The 22,456-nt window shown below is 45.8% G+C and overlaps 1 protein-coding gene across 1 annotated transcript in view; it reads left to right on the forward strand.

The window, feature by feature from the left end:
• Nucleotides 1–22,456, forward strand: part of enpep (glutamyl aminopeptidase) — a 91,927-nt gene that overhangs the window by 23,152 nt on the left and 46,319 nt on the right. The window contains exon 2 of the mRNA XM_059964899.1: nt 18,481–18,622. Coding sequence (XP_059820882.1) covers nt 18,481–18,622 — 142 coding nt within the window. The remainder of the gene's footprint in view (nt 1–18,480; nt 18,623–22,456) is intronic.

Consider the following 22,456-nt stretch of genomic DNA (forward strand, 5'->3'; position numbering starts at 1 on the left):
AGGATCATTTCTGGGACTTCTGCTCTTATAAATGACTCTGAGAAAGTGGAAGTAAGTTTGCAGATGATATGAAGGTTGGTGGTGTTATGGATAGTGGAGCAGGTTATCATAGGGGGCAATGATAGAATGCAGAACTGAGCTGAGAAATAGCAAGCGGTGTTCAATGTGTTAAAGTGTGAAGCAATTCACTTTGGAAGGTTGGCAAGTTAAACTTGAAGACAGCATACAGGATTAATGGCAGGGTTCTTAGCAGTGGAGGAATGGACGGATATTATGGTCCACGTTCATAGATCACTCAAAGCTGCAGCAGAAGATGATAAAGTGTTTACGAAGGCACCGGTGTGTTGGCCTTCATTAGTGGGGAGATTGAGTTCAAGAGCCATGCAGTAATGTTACAGCTCTATAAAACTGGATAGACCACACTTGGAGTATTGAGTTCTGCTCAGCTCACCTCATTATAAGGCGGATGTAGCAGCTTTGGAGGGGGGTTGCAGAGGAGATTTACCAAAATGCTGCTTGGATTAAAGAGCGAGTCTTGTGAGGATTGGTTGAGAAGCAAGGGCTTTTCTATTTGGAATGAAGGAGGTTGAGGGTGAACTTGTTGGAGGTGTGAAAGATCATGAGAGACCTATAGAGTGGACAGAGAGACTTTCTCCTGAGGTGGAGATGCTAATATGAGGGCACATAACTTTAAGGTGTTCGGAGGGAAGATTAGGAGGAATGCCAGAGGCAAGGTTTTCACAACGAGATGCAAGTTTGTGGGATATGCCTCTGGAATGGTGGTAGAGGCAGATACATTAAGGACATTTAAGACATTCTTAGATAAGTACATGAATGAGAGAAAAATGGAAGACTATTTCAGAGGGAAGGGTTAGAGTGGTCTTAAAGGAAGTTGAAAGATTCACACAACATCGTGGGCTGGAGGATCCATACTGTGTTGCACTGTTCTCTGTTCTAACACTGTGCCACTTGACAGTACGCTCCAAACCTTCATTATGTTTAAAAGTGAGTCAGATGCTGTTTGGGATTCATTAAATATCCTGTTGCCAATAATTTCCAAGTGGCCCTGTTCATCCATCCCTGCTGATAAGATTGATGAAATTGCTCTCATGTCCAGAAATGAGAGCAACGAGCTTTGTATTGTGTTCCAATCTGATATCTGTAGATACAACCAAGTGCCCTTGAAAATGTTGGGAAAATCTTATTCTAGTTTGATAAAAGAGAACTGGAGGAACTACTGTTACAGGGACTTCCTTATCATCTTTATTAGTCTAGAGCACTTACAACATTCATGGAATCACAGTACAAGGTAACAGTAGACTAAAATGGTTTTCTATTTGCTACGTTTTGTTTGTCATGCTTCCCTGAGGATCAAGTAATTAACCTGCTGGCATCAGTCGATTAAGGGCCCCTGTATAAAAACAACTGTATTAGAACAGCAGATGGCACTGTAGGCTAAAATTCCTTCAGGCTTGGCCTGAGCTGTGAACTTTCTAAGGTGGCTTTTACCTGAAAAATTTGTAAAAGGACAAGGCCTCAGCAGCAGACAATATCCCTGCTGACGTTCTAAAACTTGACAGTAACAAACTTAAGTCACAAATCCACGGGCACCTATACTACACTGGAGAAAGAAAACATAGTCAGTTTCTTGTACGTTATTTAACACAAAACAGCAAAGGTGGATATTGATGATCAAATTCAACACAGCCTTCAGTGTATCAGCTGAGGAAAACTGAAGATCAATGCCAGGTGCAAGGCATGAGTACCAATGATCCTTGCTTCCTCAGAAATTCTGGCATCGATCTACCTATAAAAGACACCTCAAAGCACCAGAGGGGGACTTCAAATGCTGTTTGCACAAAATCCCCCAGATCCACTGTCAGGATAAGCAAAAAAAACTGTTAGGCCAATATCCACAGGAGTGTAGTCCTAGTTACATACATTGGGCTGGCAACATTCTAGTGCCTCCAAGGGATTCTCTATTCCAACAATAGAATAGGAAGCAGAACATGATGAAAAAATGTTTCTCAGACTGAAAACTCATGATTAGTTGTGTGCCCTAGGCCCATCGCTCTTTGTCAACCATTGGATGAGAATGTACAGGCATAATTTTTAAGTTAGCAGATGACAATAAAATGGCCAATTATCATAGGCCGAGAAGTTGATTATCAGGAATTACAAGGGGATCTTGATCAGCTGATAAAATGGGCTGAGGAGCAGCAAATACTGTACAGCACCCTGGAGTGTTGACCACAGAGGGGCTGAGGAGAGCAAGAATATGGCTCCATGAAAGGGGTGTAACAGAGGGACGGGATGGTGAAGGCTTTCAGCACTGATGCACCATCAATAACTCACACTGAGACGTAAGGCGAGATATCGGCTTTTATTGACTGGAAGAAGGAACCAGGAGTGAGTGTCCATCATACTATGTCCTGGAGACTGAGGCCGAGCGTCAGGCCTCAGATCGCCTTTATACAGGGGCCTGTGGCTCCCACAGGAGCAGTCAGCAGGGGGCATGTCCAGACAGGCACATAGTTCACCACATTCACCCCCGCTTCGTTTGAAAGAGTCCCCATGTGGCGAAGTTTCTTACAAGTCAAGTCTATCAGGTGGTCGAATCTGTCGCTGCGATCTATGTAGCACCGGCTGTGATCGCATGGATGCCGGCGACATTGGTGATCGCACAGGGGACGGAGGTTGCGCTTGTTCCTGCCCACTAGGCGCCAGTGATCCCTCACACATGTGCGAGGTGCCTGGTATAAATGCATACGAAACGCCCAGTATACAAGTGTCGTGAGGAGTCTGTGTAGGGCGTGGTGAGTACGGTGTCACCTCTGGTGCAGGGTTCATAGTTACCGGAGAGCCTTCAGGGTAGTGGTCTGCTGCACCTGCGGGTGCCAGGTCGCGGATGGAGACCGTGTCCTCCTGCCCATCAGGTAAGACCACGTAAGCATACTGGGGGTTCGCATGTAGAAGGTGAACCCTCTCTACCAGCGGGGAGTATTTATTGCTCCTCACATGTTTCCGGAGCAGCACTGGCCCCGGGGACGTCAGCCAAACTGGTAGGGTGGTCCCAGTGACAGACCTCCTGGGAAAAGAGAATAGGCATTCGTGAGGGGTGGCATTGGTGGACGTACATAACAGAGAGCGGATAGAGTGCAGTGCCTCAGGGAGGACCTCCTGCCACCAAGAGACCGGCAACCCTTTTGACTTAAGGGCTAAAAGTGTGGCCTTCCACACTGTGGCATTCTCCCGCTCCACCTGGCCATTACCCCGGGGATTATAACTCGTGGTCCGACTGGTAGCAATGCCCCTAGCTAGCAAGTACTGGCGCAGCTCCTCACTCATAAAGGAGGACCCTCTATCGCTGTGGATATAGCAGGGATACCCGAACAGAGTGAAGAGCTGGCGCAGGGCTTTTATGACGGACGTGGCAGTGGTGTCGGGGCAGGGGATGGCAAAGGGGAACCGTGAGTACTCGTCGATAACACTGAGAAAATAGACATTGCGGTCAGTGGAGGGAAGGGGGCCCTTAAAGTCAACACTCAGTCGTTCAAAAGGGCGGGTGGCCTTGACAAGTTGTGCCGTGTCAGGACGGTAGAAGTGCGGTTTGCACTCAGCGCAAATTTGGCAGTCCCTGGTCATCGTCCTGATGTCCTCCAGGGAGTATGGCAGGTTCCGAGCTTTCACAAAATGGTAAAATCGGGTAAACCCCGGATGGCAAAGTTGTGCATGAAGGGCGTACAGCTGGTTGAGCTGTGTGCTAGCACATGTTCCCCGGGATAGGGCATCATGGGGCTCATTGAGTCTGCCAGGCCGGTACAGGATATCATAGGTGTAGGTGGAGAGTTCTATTCTCCACCGCAAAATCTTACCATTTTTGATTTTGCCCCGCTGTTGGTTGCTGAACAGGAACGCAACCGAGCACTGGTCGGTCAGCAAGGTGAACCTCTTGCCAGCGAGATAGTGCCTCCAGTGCCTAACAGCCTCCACTATGGCCTGGGCTTCTTTCTCCACCGCGGAGTGCCGAATTTCGGAGCCTTGGAGGGTGCGAGAAAAGAATGCTACTGGTCTGCCTTCCTGATTGAGGGTAGCAGCCAGAGCAAAATCGGAGGCATCACACTCCACTTGGAAGGGAGCGGTCTCGTCCACGACATGCATCGTAGCTTTGGCAATGCCCTCTTTAATGCAGCTGAAGGCCGCGCGGGCCTCAGCAGAGAGGGGAAACGAGGTAGACTTGACCAGGGGACGTGCCTTGTCTGCGTAATGGGGGACCCATTGGGCGTAATAGGAAAAAAAACCCAGGCACCGTCTGAGGGCCTTGAGAGTGGTGGGAAGAGGGAGTACTAACAGGGGGCGCATACGTTCGGGATCAGGGCCAATAACCCCGTTTTCCACGACATACCCAAGTATAGCTAGGCAGGTGGTTCCAAACACACACTTGTCCCTGTTATAAGTAAGGTTCAGAGCTGCGGCCACTTGGAGAAATCATTGGAGGTTGGCGTCGTGACCACAGATGGTGATGTTATCCAGATAGGGAAATGTGGCCTGCAGTTGGTACTGGTCCACCATCCGGTCCATTTCCCTCTGGAAGACAGAGACACCATTCGTGACACCGAAAGGGACGCGCAGGAAGTGATAGAGCCTGCCGCCCGCCTCGAAGGCGGTGTAGGGGCGGTCCTCTGGGCAGATGGGGAGCTGGTGATAAGCGGATTTCAGATCTATCGTCGAGTACACCTTGTACTGAGCAATCTGGTTGACCATATCCGCGATGCGGGGTAGGGGGTACGCGTCAAGCTGCGTGAACCTATTGATGGTTTGACTATAGTCCACCACCATCCAATTTTTCTGCCCAGTCCGAACAACAACCACCTGGGCCCTCCAAGGGCTTGAGCTTGGCTCAATGATCCCCTCCCTGAGCAGCCGCTGCACCTCCGACTGAATGAAGGCCCTGTCCCCCGCGCTGTACCTCCTGCTTTTAGTTGCCACAGGCTTACAGTCAGGGGTCAGGTTGGCGAACAGCGGTGGGGGAGGGACCTTGAGAGTGGAGAGGCTGCAAGTGGTGTCGGTAGCGCAGCTGTCGGCCTGGTTTTGGATGGGATGTGTGTGCCCGTGTGTGTGTGTGGGCAGTAGCGGGGTATGTGAAGAAGTCCCACAAAACTGAGGATTCCTGACAGTGAGTGGTGGGAGGGGCCCGTCGTATACCATAGTCACACTTTTGAGATGGCTCTGGAAGTCCAGCCCCAATAGCACAGGTGCGCACAGATTAGGCATGACCAGCAGCTCAAAGTCCCGATATTCTGTGCCTTGCACCACCAATGTCGCTACACAACCGGCCCGGATGTCTGTGGACTGCGACCCAGAAGCCAAATGGAACCTCCGACTTACCGGCCGCGTTGCGAGTCCGCAGCGTTGCACTGTGTCCGGGTGAATAAAACTCCCAGTACTACCCGTGTCAAACAGGCATCTAGTCCTGTGTCCCTCCACCCGGATGTCCATCATGGACCTTGCAAGCTGGTGTGGGGCGCTTTGGTCGAGAGTTACAGTGGCCAGAGACCCGGTAAGCATCGGAGGGCCGGGGGCGGGGCATGCTGACGTCGACAAAGATGGCCGCTCACATCCGGGGTACCCGGTCAGCATCCGAGGGCCGGGGGCGGGGCATGCTGACGTCGACAAAGATGGCCGCTCACATCCGGGGTACCCGGTCAGCATCCGAGGGTCGGGGGCGGGGCGTGCTGACGTCGACAAAGATGGCCGCCCACATCCGGGCATGCAAGATGGCGGCCCTCACGTTTCACCCGCAGCGCTGCACTCCGCTCGAGGTTGAGACTTACAGACCTTGGTGAAGTGGCCCCGCTTTCCGCAGCTGGAGCAGGCCGCTTCTCGCGCTGGACAGCGTTGTCGAGGGTGTTTTTTATGGCCGCAGAAATAACACACGGGCTTCTGACGGGCCACAGCCGTGGTCTGGGTCGGGGAGCTCGTGGAATCGCGACTGGCAGCGGCGTTGGCGAATTCGCTCCCGGGAGCCGGCGGTGGCGGGGTCAGAGGTGTCCACGGAAATGTCGGGGAATCGCGCGACTGGACAGCGTCAGCATTATGCAAAGCAGCTTCTAGAGCGTTGGCCGTCTCCATCGCCGAGCTTAAGGTAAGGTCAGCATTTTCCAGCAGTCGCTGGCGCATGTACACTGACCTCAGTCCCGTCACAAAGGCGTCTCGCACCAGCAGCTCCGCATGCTGTTCTGCCGTGAGCGTCTTGCAGTCGCAAGGTCGGACGAGTGTCTGTAGTGCTCGGAGAAACTCAGCACACGATTCGCCAGGCCGCTGTTGCCGGGTAGCTAAACGATGTCTTGCGTAGACGGTGTTCACCGGCCGCAGGTACTGTCTTTTGAGGGCGTCCAGAGCCCCATCGTAGGTCGGCAGGTCCCGGATAATGGAGTAAACTTTGGGGGTGACCCTCGAGAGGAGAATTTTGTACATAACGGCAGGGTCAGTCGCACGAAGCTCTGACAAGTATGATTGGAAGCATGCAAGCCAGTGTTCAAAAGTGAGAGCTGTGTCAGGGTCTTGAGGGTCCAAATCCAACCTTTCCGGACGCAAAACGGTTTCCATGTTTTAAAACTTCCAGTCAATAAAATTGATGCATCATCAATAACTCACACTGAGACGTAAGGCGAGATATCGGCTTTTATTGACTGGAAGAAGGAACCAGGAGTGAGTGTCCATCATACTATGTCCTGGAGACTGAGGCCGAGCGTCAGGCCTCAGATCGCCTTTATACAGGGGCCTGTGGGAGGAGCCACAGGAGCAGTCAGCAGGGGGCGTGTCCAGACAGGCACATAGTTCACCACAAGCACACTGCTCCTTATTGGTCAGGGAATTGAGGAGGAACGTTATGTTGCAATTGAACAAGATCTAGTTGTACAAGCATTTGGAATATTTTGTCAGCTTTGGCTGCATGTGGTAGGGAGGTTGCTATTAAACTGGAAAGGGTGCAAAAAAATTGAATGAAAGGCTGAGTAATGAGGGAGGTTAAAGAGGCTGCCGACTGAATTCATTGGAGAATAAAAGAATGAAGGTGATCTTATAGAAGTGTACTAGGCCATGATGAGCATCGATGGGGTGTGGGTGAGTGCACTCAGTCCTTTTGTCCCCGTTCAAAATGCTGGAGCAACTCAGCAAGACAGGCAGCATCTTTAGATTGCGGGGGAAGTGGGGGAAGAGCCAATGCTTCGGGCCGGGACCCTTCATCAGGACTGAAAAGGAAGTCAGCAGTGTAAGAAGCTGGGGGAGGGGAAGGAGTTGATAGAAGATGCTGGGTCGGGGAGGGAGAGGATGAAGTGAGAAGCTGCAAGGTGATTGGTGTAAAATATAAAGGGTTAAAGAAGGCATCGGATCATGGGAGATGGGGAAGGAGGAAGGTCACCAGAGGGAGGTGCTGTCAGGTAAGGAGAAGTGGGGTAAGAGGGGAGCTGGAATGGGGAATGGAAAAGTTTAAAAGGTGGATGGGGAGAAATAACTGGCAAGTTGGAGAAAGTGATGTGCATACCATCAGGTTGGAGGCTACTCAGACAGAATGAGGTGTTGCTTCCCCAACCTGAGAGTGGCCTCATCATGGCTGTTGAGCATTTCTGCGCGCATGCAGTGGGCCTCAAAGTGTTTTGTCTGCCACATGCATGAAGGATCTGGAATGCATTTTCAAAGTCTAGTGAGTACTTAATGGTAGTGGGGTCTCAGATTAAATTCCTTGGAGTAGTGAACAGAAGTGTTTTAGAAGAGGAAAGACCACGTAGCTATGTGTCCGCGGTCGTAGTGAAGACAAGGCCTGAAGCCATGTCTACAACCACTGGGAGAGCAGCATCATAGCCAGCAACCACCACTTGGGGCAGTGTGGAGCAGAGTCCAGCCTGTGTTGGCACTGCCCACACGTTTGCTCGGCAGAACAATGGACTCGGTGCGGACTATATGCATACATGATTTGCATGAATGTATTTCACTGATATCCTATGTTCTTGCTATCTTGTATGTGCCAGGATGAGGCCTCAAGCTGTAGAGTTGCCTTACGGCTGCCAGAAAGGTATTGAGACTGGTGACATCGGGAGCAGTGTGCACAGTGTCCAGGCTGGAATCGGTGCTGCACACCACCCCCCCCCCCCCCCACCCCCAGTGTTTGTTTGGCCAGAAGACGAGCACTGTTGTGAAAATGAAGCTGTCGGGACCAGGACTGGGGAGTCCTGATGAAGGGTCTCGGCCTGAAATATTGACTGCTCCTTTCAATGGACTCGACCTGCTGAGTTCATCCAGCCTTTTTGTACGTCCTGATTTGACCACAGCATCTGCAGCGTACTTTGTGTTTACTAAGCACTGTTGTGGTTGTCTGCAGGTTTCGGCAGTATTGGATAACTTGGGTTTAAACTTTTCTTTTAATTGTGTGGCTGTATCTTTCTGCCCTGCACGTGCTATGTGTGCTTTGTGCTGTGCGTGACGTCTGGTACTGTGTTTTGCACCTTGACCCTGGCTGGAGTAATGCTCTCTCATTTGGCTGTTTTCCTGAGCATTCATATGTAGTTGAATGGTAATTGAACTGAGTTATCGCCTTTGCTTATTTTTGTAGTTATGGAATCGGAGTTCTGATTTCTGTGCAAAGGAAGTGAAAGGACAAGGGGGTGTGATCTTGCCCTTGTTTCTGCTCTTAATATCAGCAATATTAAGATGCATTGATATAAGGAATATTCAACAAGAGTTACTGTGCCTATTAAAAGTATTTACCCCTTCCCTCCCCTCAGAGTTTTCATGGTGTATTGTTTTACAACTCTGAACCACAGTGGATTTAATTTGCTTTTTTTTGGCACTGATCAACAGAAAAGACACTTTTGTGCCAAAGTGAAAGCAAATTTCTACAAGTTGGTCTAAAGTTATTACAATTACTTTGTGTTTAATAATTTCATAATTACTCACCCCTTTCAAGTCAGTATTGAGTAGATGCACCTTTGGCAGCAATTACAGGTTTGAGTCTGTGTGTGTCAACTTTGCACACCTGGACACTGCAAATTTTCCCCATTCTTTACAAAATTGCTCAAGCTCTGTCAGATTGCACAGGGATCGTGAGTGAACAGCCCTTTTCAATTCCAGCCACAAATTCTCAGGTCTAGACTCTGACTTGGCCATTCCAGGACATTAACTTTGCTTTTAAGCCATTCCTGTTTGGGGATCATTGTCTTGCTGGAAAACAAATCTTCTCCCATGTTGCAGTTCTCTTGCAGACTACATCAGGTTTTCCTCCAGGATTTCCTTGTATTTTGCTGCATTAATTTTACCCTCTACCTTCACAAGCCTTCCAGGGCCTGCTGCAGTGAAGCATCCCCACAGCATGATGCAGTCACCAAAAACGCTTCATGGCAGGGATGATGCATTTTTGATGATGTGTGGTGTTTGGCTTATGCCAAACATAACATTTTATCTGGCCAAAAAGCTCACTTTTGGTTTCATCAGACCATAGAAACTTATTCCAGCTGATTTCAGAGTCTCCCACATGCTGGCTGGCAAACTCTAGCTGAGATTTCATTTGAGTTTTTTTCAACAGTGGCTTTCTCTTTGCCAATCTCCCATAGAGCTGCGACTGGTGAAGCACCCGGTTAACAGTTGTTGTATGCGCAGTCTCTCCCACCTCAGACACTGAAGTTTGTAACTCCTCCAGAGTTGTCATGGGTATCTTGGTCGCCTCCCTCACTAGTCCCCTTCTTGCACAGTCACTCAGTTTTTGAGGATGGCCTGCTCTAGGTAGATTTATAGCTGTGCAATATTCTTTCCATTTCTTGGTGATTGACTTAACTGTTCTCCAAGGGATATTCAGTGACTTGGAAATTTCCTTGTATCCGTCTCCTGACTTGTGCTTTTCAATAACCTTTTCACAGAGTTGCTTGGAGTGTTCTTTTGTCTTCATGGTGTAGTTTTTGCCAGGGTACTGACTCACTAGTGGTTGGACCTTCCAGACACAGGTGTATTTTTACTCTAATCAATTGAAACACCCTGACTGCACACAGATCTCCAAAAACGGATCTCCATTTAATTAATTATGTGACTTCAAAGACCAATTGGTTGCACCAGTGATTTTGTGTGTCGTATTAAATGAGGGTGAATACTTGTGCAATAAATTATTTTGTGTGTTATATTTGTAATCAATTTAGATCACTGTAGAAATCTGGTTTCACTTTGACACGAAAGAGTCTTTTTCTGTTTATCAGTGTCAGAAAAAGCCAAATTAAATCCACAGTGATACTCAAGTTGTAAAACAATAAAACATGGAAACTTCTGGGGTGGGGGGGGAGGGAGGGGTGAATCCTTTACTAAGCACTGTATGTACTTTGTTTCGTGATCTTTGCATAGTTCTATTATTCATCACTTGAAAATGAGGTCCCTGCCACAAAATTAGCCATATTTCAATTTGAATTTGCCAAGTTCTGCTCTGTGTATTGGCTGAAAGTTTTCCAAATTGCATATTTCAAAGTTGAAGGCAAATTTATTATCAAAATACATGTATATTACCATATATACTACCTTGAGATTCATTTTCTCGCAGGCATTTACTGGGAAAATTAAATACAATAGAATTTTATGGACAAATTGTATATAAACAAAAATTGACTATCAATGTGCAAAAGAAGAGAAACGGTGCAAATAAAGAGTACAGAGAGCGTTAGTTGTAAGAGTCCTTGAAAGTGAGTGTGTAGGTTGTGAAATCAGTTCAGTGTAGTGGTGAATGATGTTATTCACACTGGTGCAGGAGTCTGACGGGTGCAAGATGATGACTGTTCCTGAACCTAAGGCTTCTGTGCCTCCTGCCTGAAGGTAGTAATGAGATGAGGCATGGCCTGGATGGTGGCTCTTTGATGATTGAAGCTGCTTTCTTGAGACAGTGCACCATGTAAATGCATCCAATACTTTGCCTGTGATGGATTGGACCATATTCTGTAGCCTTCTCCATACTGGGCATTGGTTTATTCATTACCCAGTCACTGTGTAGCCAGTTTGGCTTCTCTTCATTGAGTATCTATAGAAGTTGCTTAGTTGTGGCCTATAAAGTTTTTCCTTATCATAAATATTTAATTTATTGTGCTGCTAACTACTGATGACCAATGAAACAGTATAGTTTTTAATTATTTTCTCTGGTCATAAATACTGTTACTTGCACTTGAGTATCTCAATACCCATGTACGGCTTACTAAAATAAGCATTGTAATAAACCTCTATTAATACAACAAGGGCTAGTCTTATACAAGCATTGATTCAGGCTCTTTGGGCCACTATGCTTACGCCAGCCATGATGCCAATTTAATCCCATTTGCCTTGTACATGCACTGTGTCCCTCTGTTCCTGCCTGTCTGTGTGTCTGTCTAAATGTTGCTGTTGCATCCATCCCCTTATCTCTCTCCATTTAAAAACAACAAACAAAAAAGCAACTTGCCATACAAATCTCCTTAATTTTCTTCCCCCTTCTCTTGCTAAACCTATGATCTCTAAATATTTAAAATTTCTGTTTGGGGGGGAGTGTGCAGATAAAAGGCTGACTGTCTACCCTGTCTAATCCCCTGATATTTTTGCAGCATCTCTCTCCCTCTGATGCTATACAGAAACCAATCCAAGATTGCCCTACCTCTTGTGCCTAATACACTGCAATCCAGGCAACAACCTGGAGAACCTCTTCAGATCCTCAACTTCCTTTCTGCAATGTGACAACCTACATAGAACTGCAAACAATACTTAATATGACCGAAGCAAAAAATTTATACGCCTGAAACACAACTTCCAGACTTTAATACTGAGTGAGGCTGCCAATGAAGGCAAACATATTACATGCCGACTTTCCCACCCTCTACATTTCTGCTGCCAAGCTTCAGGGAGTTAATAGATTTCTATCCCAGAATCCCTCTGTACAGCAATACTCCTGATGGTCCTCTCACAAATTTAGTATACATTTTCCTTGTACTTGATATCCCAAAATTGAAAACTCCATCTGCCATTTCTCCATGCAGCTTTTCAACCGATCTGTATCCTGCTTGACTATTTATTTGACAACCTTCTGCCCCATCCACAATTCCACTTTTGGTTCTGCTGTCAGCAAGCTTGCTGTTATACTCTATAATTAGTGGGCCATCAGTTAATCGGTGCAGTTGCTTATTTGGCCCAACTCTTAAAGAGCAAAAACTAATTAAAAACAACCAAGATGCCCTTCATTCATTTGGGATTAATTGGAGCAGCAGACTGTTACTGAACGGATTCTGACTCGTCAGTCGTGTTCACTTGCATAACTATTGCATGGTGAAACTACACCGTACTTAGAATGAGCAGTTTTAATTAGCATCAGTTGCATGTGTTTGTTTTCAAAAGGCTGTGATTTTTTTGTCACTGATCATTGGTGAGAAATAAGAAGTAAGGCAATTCAAAACTGTTTTGCTCACTGTGATTTCAAGCATTCAGGCTTGGAGATGCCAGAAACGGCTGAGAGTGAAAACTGGATTATTTCACTACTTCAAGTTAGGAACTGCCAGGATATTGTCAATCACTTTGAATGTTACAATGAAATAAAGATTTAGAATTTACAGGCATTGAAAGGATTGTATGAAGGCAGTTCATTATCTTCATTAGGTATCTGCGCTGATTGTGTTCGTCAAAAGAACATGGCAGCGTACAGGTACACGAGATGAATTCCATCTTTGATAACACTTGGGAATTAATACAGTTTTATAGTTTTGTAGTAGTATTGATAGTGTGCTAATATGTTCTGTTTCATTTAAGTATGTAATCGGTGACTCATTTGAGTAGTAGTGTGTCTTTTTAATACCTTTTTAACTATTTCCATGAAACTGGCTAATTGTTGTAGTCACATCATTGAGCAAAAAATGTACTGGTCCCATCGTGCCCCAATTATCTGGAATTCGCTGTAATTGCTTCAACTTGAATGGTAAGATCTAAGAATTTGATATTATGATCTATTATCAAGCAGAAACCTGAATGAGATTGAAATTTCAAGCCAGCAGTTTAAATAATTTGTTACAATGCAGTTTGGCAATTAAATTAATCTGTCAAAATTGCATCATTGTTTGAATAGTAGTTTCAAATGGGATGCAGATTAAATCTTTCATCTTAATGCAGTAAACATGACTGCTTTCTTCCTCCTTTCCTTAGTAACAGTAGTCTGCTGGCTGAATGTGTGTAGGCAATAGCCACAGAAGAACAATAAAAATATATTCAAATAAAAATGTATGAAATGAAAGAGAATTACGGAAATTAATTTATCTCAGTTTCAACTATGTATCATGTAGACCTTTTAGTGTTTGTGTCTCTGTATCTAGTGATTCTAGTTATCTCATGAGACCAGGGATGTTAAAAACGCTTTTATAGAGCTAATCTAATCTCTCAACAGTTGCTTTCATGGTAAAATGCTGCAAGAGGTAAATAAGGATGTAGACTGACTGGATGAACCCATATGTTGCTAACCATGAGCGTTAGTTCAATATTCTAGTGATTGTTCAAAATATTTGCTGTTGTGATGAATCTTTTCCAGTTGTGCATGTCATCTTTCTGGCAGTGGTTGGATTTGTAGTACAGACAATTTCCAAGGGGCCTTACTTTGGTTGTACCTTATCAATTCTCATATTTGCCTTTGTTCAAATGAACACCAAAGCATTTCGTATCTATTGTTAAAGTGTTGCCTGCCATTCCCTTACACTTCCAGTTGCGGGTCCGATACTGCTTTATTGCCCACCTGTACTGTACCCCAGAACTATGTGTATTAGAGTACAGGGAGACCAGAATGTGCACATTTTCTTGAAGTAGTTGCTCTGGTACAGAAAGTGGTGAAGAAGGGCTCTGGACTACTTTTGTCATCACTAGTATGAAAATGGGTTGTCAAGTTACAGGTGTATGGGACTGCTGCTGGAATATTGTGCCATTCTGACCGTCAGACTGTAGGAAGGCAACATGAGCTAGAGAAGGTGCAGAGCAGATTCAGAAGGAGTTTGCTGGAACTGGCGGGCTTGAGTTAGGAGGAAAGGTGGGCTAGACTGTGACTGTTTTCCGTACAATCAAGGAGGCTGAGTATGGCCTTAGAGTGGTTTATAAAATCATGAGGCTCGTAGGTTTGGGGGGGGGGCAATCATATTTATTTTCACAAGGCAAGGAAGTCTAAAACTAGAGAAGAGGTTTCAGGGCTGAGGGAAAAGATTTAAGAAAGGGTGACGAGTATGTGGATTGAAGTGGTAGAGGCAGGCACTATTATCTCATTCAAAAGACTTGGACAGGAACTAGGATAGGAAATGTGTTTTGGGTTACTGGCCAAACACCGGCAAATAGGACTGGCTCAGACGGGCACCTTGATCAGCATGGACAGGTGGGCCGTAGGGCCTGTTTCCATACACTGTGATGTTATTGCTTGATAAATGGCACATCATGAGGATGTTTGAGGAGTCTAAAGCCAGGATCATAACCTCAGAATTGGGAATCAGAAGGGTGAACATTTTTATTTTTTACTCCGGATGTGGTGAATCTACCCTGAGACTCAGAGACTGGGCTCGTGGCACACTCTGAGTGGCCACCTGTACAGCTGCTTGTTAATGCTGCTATCGAATCAGCCAATCGTGTCACAGCAACTTGATGCATACAAGCGTGGTCAAGATGTTCTACTGTTGTCCACACCAAACATCAGAATGGGAAAGAAATGTGTTCTAAATGACTTTAGCCATGGAATGACTTGGTGCCAGATGGGGTGGCTTGAGTATTTCACAAACTGCTGATCTCCTAAGATTTTCATGCACAGTTCTCTAGAGTTCTGAAGAGAATGGTGTGAAAACCAAAAAACATCAAGTGATTGGCAGCCTTGCTGGCAAAAATGCCTTGTTAATGAGGGAGGTCGGAGGAGAATGATCAGTTCAAGCTGACAGGAAGACACCAGTAAGTCAAATAACCATGCATTACAACAGTGGTGTGCAGAAGAATATCTCTGAATGCACAACGCATCGAACCTTGAAGTAGATGGGCTACAGCGGAAGACCACACTTATACTCTCAGGGCCACTTTGTTTGGTATAGGAGCTAGCTAATAAAGTGGCCACTGTGTGCAGGTTACTAGACTTCTAAATATTAAGGTATTTCAGGGATATCAGGATACTGCTGGAAAATGGCATTGAGATAGCAGATCAGTCATAATCTTGATGAATGGCAGCTGCTTCTATTCCATGTTCTTGTATTGTATGCCCCAGATCAATTCACTTCCATTGGGTGGGGGTTATCAGATTTAGTGGATGTTGTTTTTGCTATGAAGAACATGGCAGGCCTTGTCGTTAACCAATGCTGGAAGTCCAAGCAACACACACAAAATGCTGGAGGAGCTCAGCATCAATGGAAATGAGGAAGGAGTTGATGTTTCAGGCTGAGATCTTTCATCAGGAGCCCTGAAGGGTCTCAGCCCGAAATGCAGGCTGGTTACTCTTTTCCGTAGAAGCTGCCTGGCATTAACTTGTGTGAAGTTTGACATAAGTCAGGTTGATTGTAAAGTGAATGATGGAGCCGTGACTGTGGTTCAGGAACTTGAGAGTAGAGGATGTTCACTATGCTATATTGCAATGCCAAATCTGTTTCTCAGTGAGGTGAGCTTTTGTTGGCCATGCTTTACAAGGGGATTATTTAATACACAGTTTGCTACAGCTAAAGCTCCTGAATGAGAAGAATCAGTATGCAAGAGAAACGAGTTTACCACAGTTCTTTGTACATGAGCATGGTCCAGACTGGACCAATTGCCCAGGAGTTTCAATCATTCCAAGCTGTAATCTGGCAAAAGTTTGGCAGAAGTACAAGTGAAATTATAGTGATAGAACTAAATGAATCTGTTATAACTGTTCTTCACAAGCAAAAGAAAATCTGCAGATGCTGTAATTCCAAGCAATTCGTTCAAAATGCTGGAGGAATTCTGCAGGCCAGGCAGCATCTACGGAAAAGAGTGAACAGTCAAGGTTTCGGGCTGAGACCCTTCATCAGGACTGGATAACAAGATGAGGAGTCAAAGGAGGGGGAAGGGGAGGATGAAACACAAGGTGAGAGGTGAAACCAGCAGGTGGAGGTGAGAGGGGTGAAGCAAAGAGCTGGGAAGTTGATTGGTGAAAGAGATGCAGGGCTGCAGAAGGGGGAATCAGATAGGAGATCAAAGAAGGCTATGGAAGAAATGAAAGGTGATGGAACACCAGAGAGGTGAATGGTAAGGAGATGAAGTGAGAGATGGGAATAGTGGCAATACCGGAAGTTTGAGAAATTGATGTTCCTGGAATGCCCCCCTCACCATTTTCCATGTCTATTTTCCCCCTTCACCTTCTCGCCTCTGCTCCTCCCCCTTTTCTTTCTTCCATGGCCTTCTGTTCTCTGCTATTAGACTCCCCTTATCCATCCCTGTATCTCTTTCACCAATCAACTTCCCTGCTCTTTGCTTCACACCTCCCGCCCCCCCACAGTTTCACCTCTCACCTTGTGTTTCTCAGTCCCCTCCCCCAGCTTCTTACCCTGACTCCTCATGTTTTTCTCCAGTCCTGCTGAAAGGTCTCAGCCCAAAATGTCAACTGTACTCTTTTCCCTAGATGCTGCCTGACCTGCTGAATTATAACTGTTCTTCCCTATGTTTTGTGCGCAGCATAATAACTTAACGATTTCACCTGAGACTTTCTTCATGAGATTTGCTTCACTGGTTCTAGAGAGATTAAAAAAGTACATGTGGGGAGGGGAGGGTCAAAGAAAAGAAAAAAAAAAGTACATGTAAAATAAAAAATTCACAAGCAGTTCTGGTTTCGATTGAATGCCCTTCTTGCAACCATTATGAACTGCAAATCAAGTCCTGCAAATATTAAAAAAATATGTACAGAAGTGACTGACTGAAGAGTTATTTCGAGCAGTTTTGTATAAATTAATCTCTAAGGATTTAATACACATTTTGGATTATTAAATTTCTTTAACAGCAAAAAAAAGGGGAAAAAACTCAAAACAATTATGCTGAGCAGAAGTTGGCTTGTGAAACTAATATCTGTTTGTTTACAATTCAATCAGTATATTATTAACAAAGCAAGTAAACTATATGAATGAAACACTATGTTCTCGTCGGATTATGCGTAGAATGATCCTTTTCTGTGTTTTTGAGTTTGCTTCTAAATAACGAAATATGATAAGGTTTCAATATAATAAAGATGACTTTCATTTCGAGGCACCAAAAAAATGGTATGTTGTGATTTGGATCAGCCAAATAGAGAAACAGATTGCTTAAAATCATGTATGCTCTTTTAGTGCCCCCCACCCCTTTTTATTTTAAATTCAACTACCTTGTGAGCAAATATTTCCTTAATTTAATAGAAACTTTAAGTATATCTCCCCCATGAAACAATGCTGTAGGTGACATTAGAAAGCTTCTAAGTGTTATTTTCAATTATTGTCTGGAGATGAAGTTTCTATCTCATTGCTATTAGACTCCTGAGTGGACCTGTTCCGTAACAAGAATGAACTCTGATCTCTCGTCATGAGCCATGCACTCTACTTGTCTACCTGCACTGCATTCTCTCCGTAACTCCCTATGCTGCATTCTGTTGCTGCTTTTCTCTTTGTACTCTGCATGGAATGGTCTGTTTGGCTGGCACACAAACAAAAGCCGTTCACTATATCATGGTGCATGTGACAATAATAAACAAGATGCCAGTAATCAATTACCTTTAGTCTTTGGAGACTAATATTGGTTCAATATTATCACATGGGGGCTTGGCTTATTTGCCGGTTGAAGGCCATTTGACTGGCCTACTGAAAAGTTGCTGCTGCTCTTTCCCATCAGTTGGCTTGCTTTCTGGTTCTGGACGCCTCGGGGGTGTAGAAATGGCATCTACAGCAAGCTTGGCGTCTCCTTTCATTGTCCCCGGGGCACACTTCACAGAACTATCAGGGAAGTGTGCTTCAACTTTGTACGCACTCTTACCTAAGTATGTTTGAATGAATATCTAGCTTTGTAGAACTTGTGCAAAGTTAAAAGCTTGGGCAAATCTTTTACTATTTCTTAAAAAAAATTGATAAGCTTATCCGTAGTCAGTATTTTCTGTTTCTCACCAAACCCATGATACTGGTTCCATGTTACAAACTTTTTCAACTGTTAAAGTATCAATGTTTTTGGGAAAAGCACTATGTATTTATTGGATTCAATGTTTATAGTGTATACAGTGAAAGGATAGTTATCTGTAGAGAGTTATTTGATACAGGAGAAATTATTTACACTAGTAAGAGGGATTTAATTTGTATTGGCTATTTCTTCTCAGTTTCCCTTATGACATGCCTTTTATTATGACAGGGCACAATTATATTAACTTGTAAAGAACAAATTACCAGAGGGATCGTGTTATTTTGGATTATTCTGGTGACGTTTGGTTATATAGATTTAATGATCTGTAAAGTTGTACTGTTGTGCCAACAGGAGTATTGCAGCTACTGACCATGAACCAACAGACGCACGAAAATCATTCCCTTGTTTCGATGAACCTAATAAGAAGGCTACGTACATTATCTCTATAACACACAGTCCGCCTTATGAAGTGCTTTCAAACATGCCAGTTAAGGTAATTATGTGGCACTCCAAAATGAAAACAAACTCTTGCTGAAATGGGTGGGTGGTAGTGTGGGAGGGATAGGAGCTTGTTGTATTACAGGAAAGAGTTAGCATGGGTTGAAGACTAGCTGGCAGAAGGCGAAGGATGAAATAAACTTGCCTTCTCTGGTTGGCTGCAGATAACCAGCAGGGTCAGTGTTAGGTCCTGTTGAATCTGGTGAAATTGATCCAGGGGTTCCTTTGGAAATCAAAGAGGCATAAATATTGTTGCTAACAAGAGAAAATCTTCAGGTGCTGGAAATCCAAAGCAACACACACAAAATGCTGGAGGAACTCAGCAGGTCTGGCAGCATCTATGGGGGGGGGGGAAGCACAATCAACAGTTAGGGCTGAAGGGTCTCAGATCAGAGGATGATGTATTTTCTTTCTTGAGGTAGAGAGGGTGGATAAATCCCCAGGGCCTGACAAGAGGTTCCCTTGGACCTTGTGGGAGGCAAGTGTAGAAATTGCAGGCTTTTTAGCAGAGATACTTAAAATGTCCTTAACTATAGGTAGGTACGGGAAATTTCAAAAATAGTTAATGTTGTTCCATTGTTTAAGAAAGTCTATAAGAATAAGCTGGGAAATTGTTGCTGCTGAGCCTGATGTCAGTACTGGGTAAGTTATTGGAAAGTATTCTAAGGGACCAGGTATAGAAATATTTAGATAGTCAGCATGGTTTGTACATGATAGATCGTGTGTTATCAGGAAAGTCGATGAAGGAAAGGCAGTAGATGTTGTCTACATGGGATTTAGCAAGGCCTTTGACAAGGTCCTGCATTGGAGATTGGTCAAGAAGGTTCAGTCACTAGACATTCAGGATGAAGTAATAAATTGGATTGGATATTGGCTTTGTGGAAGAAGACAGAGTGGTAGCAGATGGTTGCCTCTCTGACTAGTGGTGTGCGCAGAAATCGGTGTTGGGTCCTTTGCCGTTTCACATCTATATCAATGATCTGGATCAGCAAATATGCAGATGACACCAGGATCAGGGGTGTAGTGGACAGCAAGGAAGGCTATCAAGTCTCATAGCAGGACCTGGACCAGCTGGAAAAATAGCTGAAAGGTGGTAGATGGAATTTAATAAAATGTGAAGGATGGCAATTTGGGAGGACAAACCAGGATAGGACTTAAACTGTGAGTGGTAGGACACTGAAGAATGCAGTGGAGTAGAGCAATCTGAGAAAGCAGATCATAATTCTTTGGAAGTGGCATCACAAGTAGATAGGATTGTAAAGAGAGCTGTTGCACATTGACCTTCATAAATCAATGTATTGAGTACAGGAGTTGGGATGCTATGCTGAAGATGTATCAGATGTTGTGACTAAATCTGCGAGTATTGTGTACAGTTCTGGTTGCCTACCTACAGGAAAGATATGAATAATAAGAGTGCAGAAAAGAAATACTAACAGTCCTTCCAGGTGAGGCAGTGTGCCACCTGTGAATCAGCTGGTATTGTCTACTGTATTTGGTGCTCCCAATGTGGCCTCCTCTACATTGGTGACACCCAGCTTAGACTGGGGGAATCACTCTGAGAACCTTTGCTCCATCTGTAACAGGCCAGATTTCCTGGTGGCCAACCATTTTAATTGCAATCCCCATTCCATTCCGACATGTTAGCCAGAGGCTACCTCTACTGCCACGAGGCCATTCTCAGGTTGGGGGCGGAGCCTTCTTATGCCTTAGTATGCCTTCTAGTTGCCCTCCAACCTGATGGCATGAACATTGATTTCTCCAACCTCCAATAAATCTTTCCTTCTCCATCCCCCCCCCCTTCAATTCCCCTCACTGGTCCCCCTTGCCTCTTCTCCTTAACTGCCTATCACTTTCCCTGGTGCTGCTCCTCCTTCCCTTTCTCCCATGGTCCACTCTACTTTCCTGTCAGATTCTTTCTTCTCCAGCCCTTTACATTTTCTACCTATCACTTCCCAGCTTCTTGCTTTACTCCCCCCCCCACCCACCTGCCTTCATCCATCACCTTCTAGCTTGTACTCCTTCCCCACCCCATTGTCTCCTTTCCCACTCACTATCTATCCCATTCCTTTCCAGTCCCAATAAAAGGTCTCACTTCAAAACATCAACTATTCATTTATATGGAAGCTGCCTGACCTGCTGAATTCTTCCAGCATTTTGTATTGCTCTCGATTTCCCGATCTGAAAAATCTCTTGTGTGTACAAGAATGTTGCCAGGACTTGAGGATCTGAGTTATAGGGAACGTTTGAGTGGCTCAGGTCTTTATTCCCTGGAATGTCGGAAAATGAGGGGAGACTTGATAGAGGTATACAATATTATGAGCGGTATCGATGGGGCAAATGCAAGCAGGCTTTTTCCACTGAGGTTGGGAGAGACTAGACCTAGAGCCTATGAGTTAAGGGTGACAGGTGAAATGTTTTAAGGAGTATGTGAGAGGGGGAACCTCTTTCACTCAGAGGGTGGTCTGAGTGTGGAACGAGCTACCGGTGAAAGTGGTAGATTTGGAATTTGATTAAACGTTTAACTGAAATTTGGATAGGTACATGGGTGGGAGGGGTATTGATTGGTTCGGGTGCAGGTCATTGGAACTAGGCAGTTTAAATGGTTCAACCAGGCCTAAATGGGCCGAAGGGCCAGTTGTGCTCAACGACTCTATTTAAAGTGCATGACACCTGCTGTAGGAAAGCTGAAACTTCCAGAAAAATATAGAAGTGTGGCGACCCATTTCCTGGCACATCCGAACTGGCTCACAATTAGGTAGCCTACGGGGGTTTGCGAGCACAGAGCTTTGGCCCTCTGCGCCACGGGGGGCAGGTTGAGGGAGGTTTAAAAGTGAGGCTGAGGATTTCGAATAAAGTTTTTTCCTTCGACTGCAGTTACCGACTCCCGTGTCGTAATTTTAGCGCTGCGTGTAGCACACCGTTACAATTGGTGACCCCGACGGTCCAAACGATTTTTGGACCAGAAATGACCGACGCCGCCTCTGTTCATGCGGTTTCGTTGAAACTGCCGGGTTTCTGGACACAGCGACCAAACCTGTGGTTCCAGCAAGCCGAAGCCCAATTCCATGTTCGCCAGATCACCTCAGAAGACACCCGCTACTACTACGTGGTGAGCTCCCCTCGACCAGGACACAGCGGCCCAGGTCGCGGAGTTCGTACAGTCGCCCCCGGCAGACGGCAAGTACACGGAATTCAAAGCCCTGCTCCTCAGGACTTTCAGACTCTCATGGCGCGAGCGGGCTGCCCGTTTACTACACCTGGATGGCTTGGGCGACAGACCTCCATCGGCTTTAATGAATGAGAAGTTGTCTCTAGCCGACGGACACACACCCTGCCTCATGTTTGAGCAGGCATTCCTGGAGCAGCTGCCCGAGGACATACGCCTGCTGCTGTCCGACGCGGATTTCATTGACCCCCGGAAGGTGGCAGCCCGGGCGGACTTGCTGTGGAACGCCAAAAAGGTGAGTGGGGCGTCCATCGCACAGATCTCCCAGCCACGCTCCCAGCAGCAAACCAGTCCAGGCCTGGCCACAGAGCCCGCCAACCCCCGGCCCAATGAACACTGGTGCTTCTACCACCAGTGGTGGGGCGCAGAAGCCCGCCGTTGTCGCCCGCCCTGCAAGTTCCCGGGAAACACCAGGGCCAGCCGCCGCTGATGGCTACGGCGGCTGGCGATCAGGATAGCCTCCTGTATGTGTGGGATAGAAGGTCGGGACGCCGGTTTTTGGTCGATACTGGTGCCGAGATCAGCGTTTTACCTCCGACGAGTTACGACACCCGCAGCAGGGCACCGGGTCCCCCCCTGAGGGCCGTGAACGGCAGCACAGTA

This window comes from Hypanus sabinus, chromosome 3, assembly GCF_030144855.1.
Source record: "Hypanus sabinus isolate sHypSab1 chromosome 3, sHypSab1.hap1, whole genome shotgun sequence".
Lineage (NCBI taxonomy): Eukaryota > Metazoa > Chordata > Chondrichthyes > Myliobatiformes > Dasyatidae > Hypanus > Hypanus sabinus.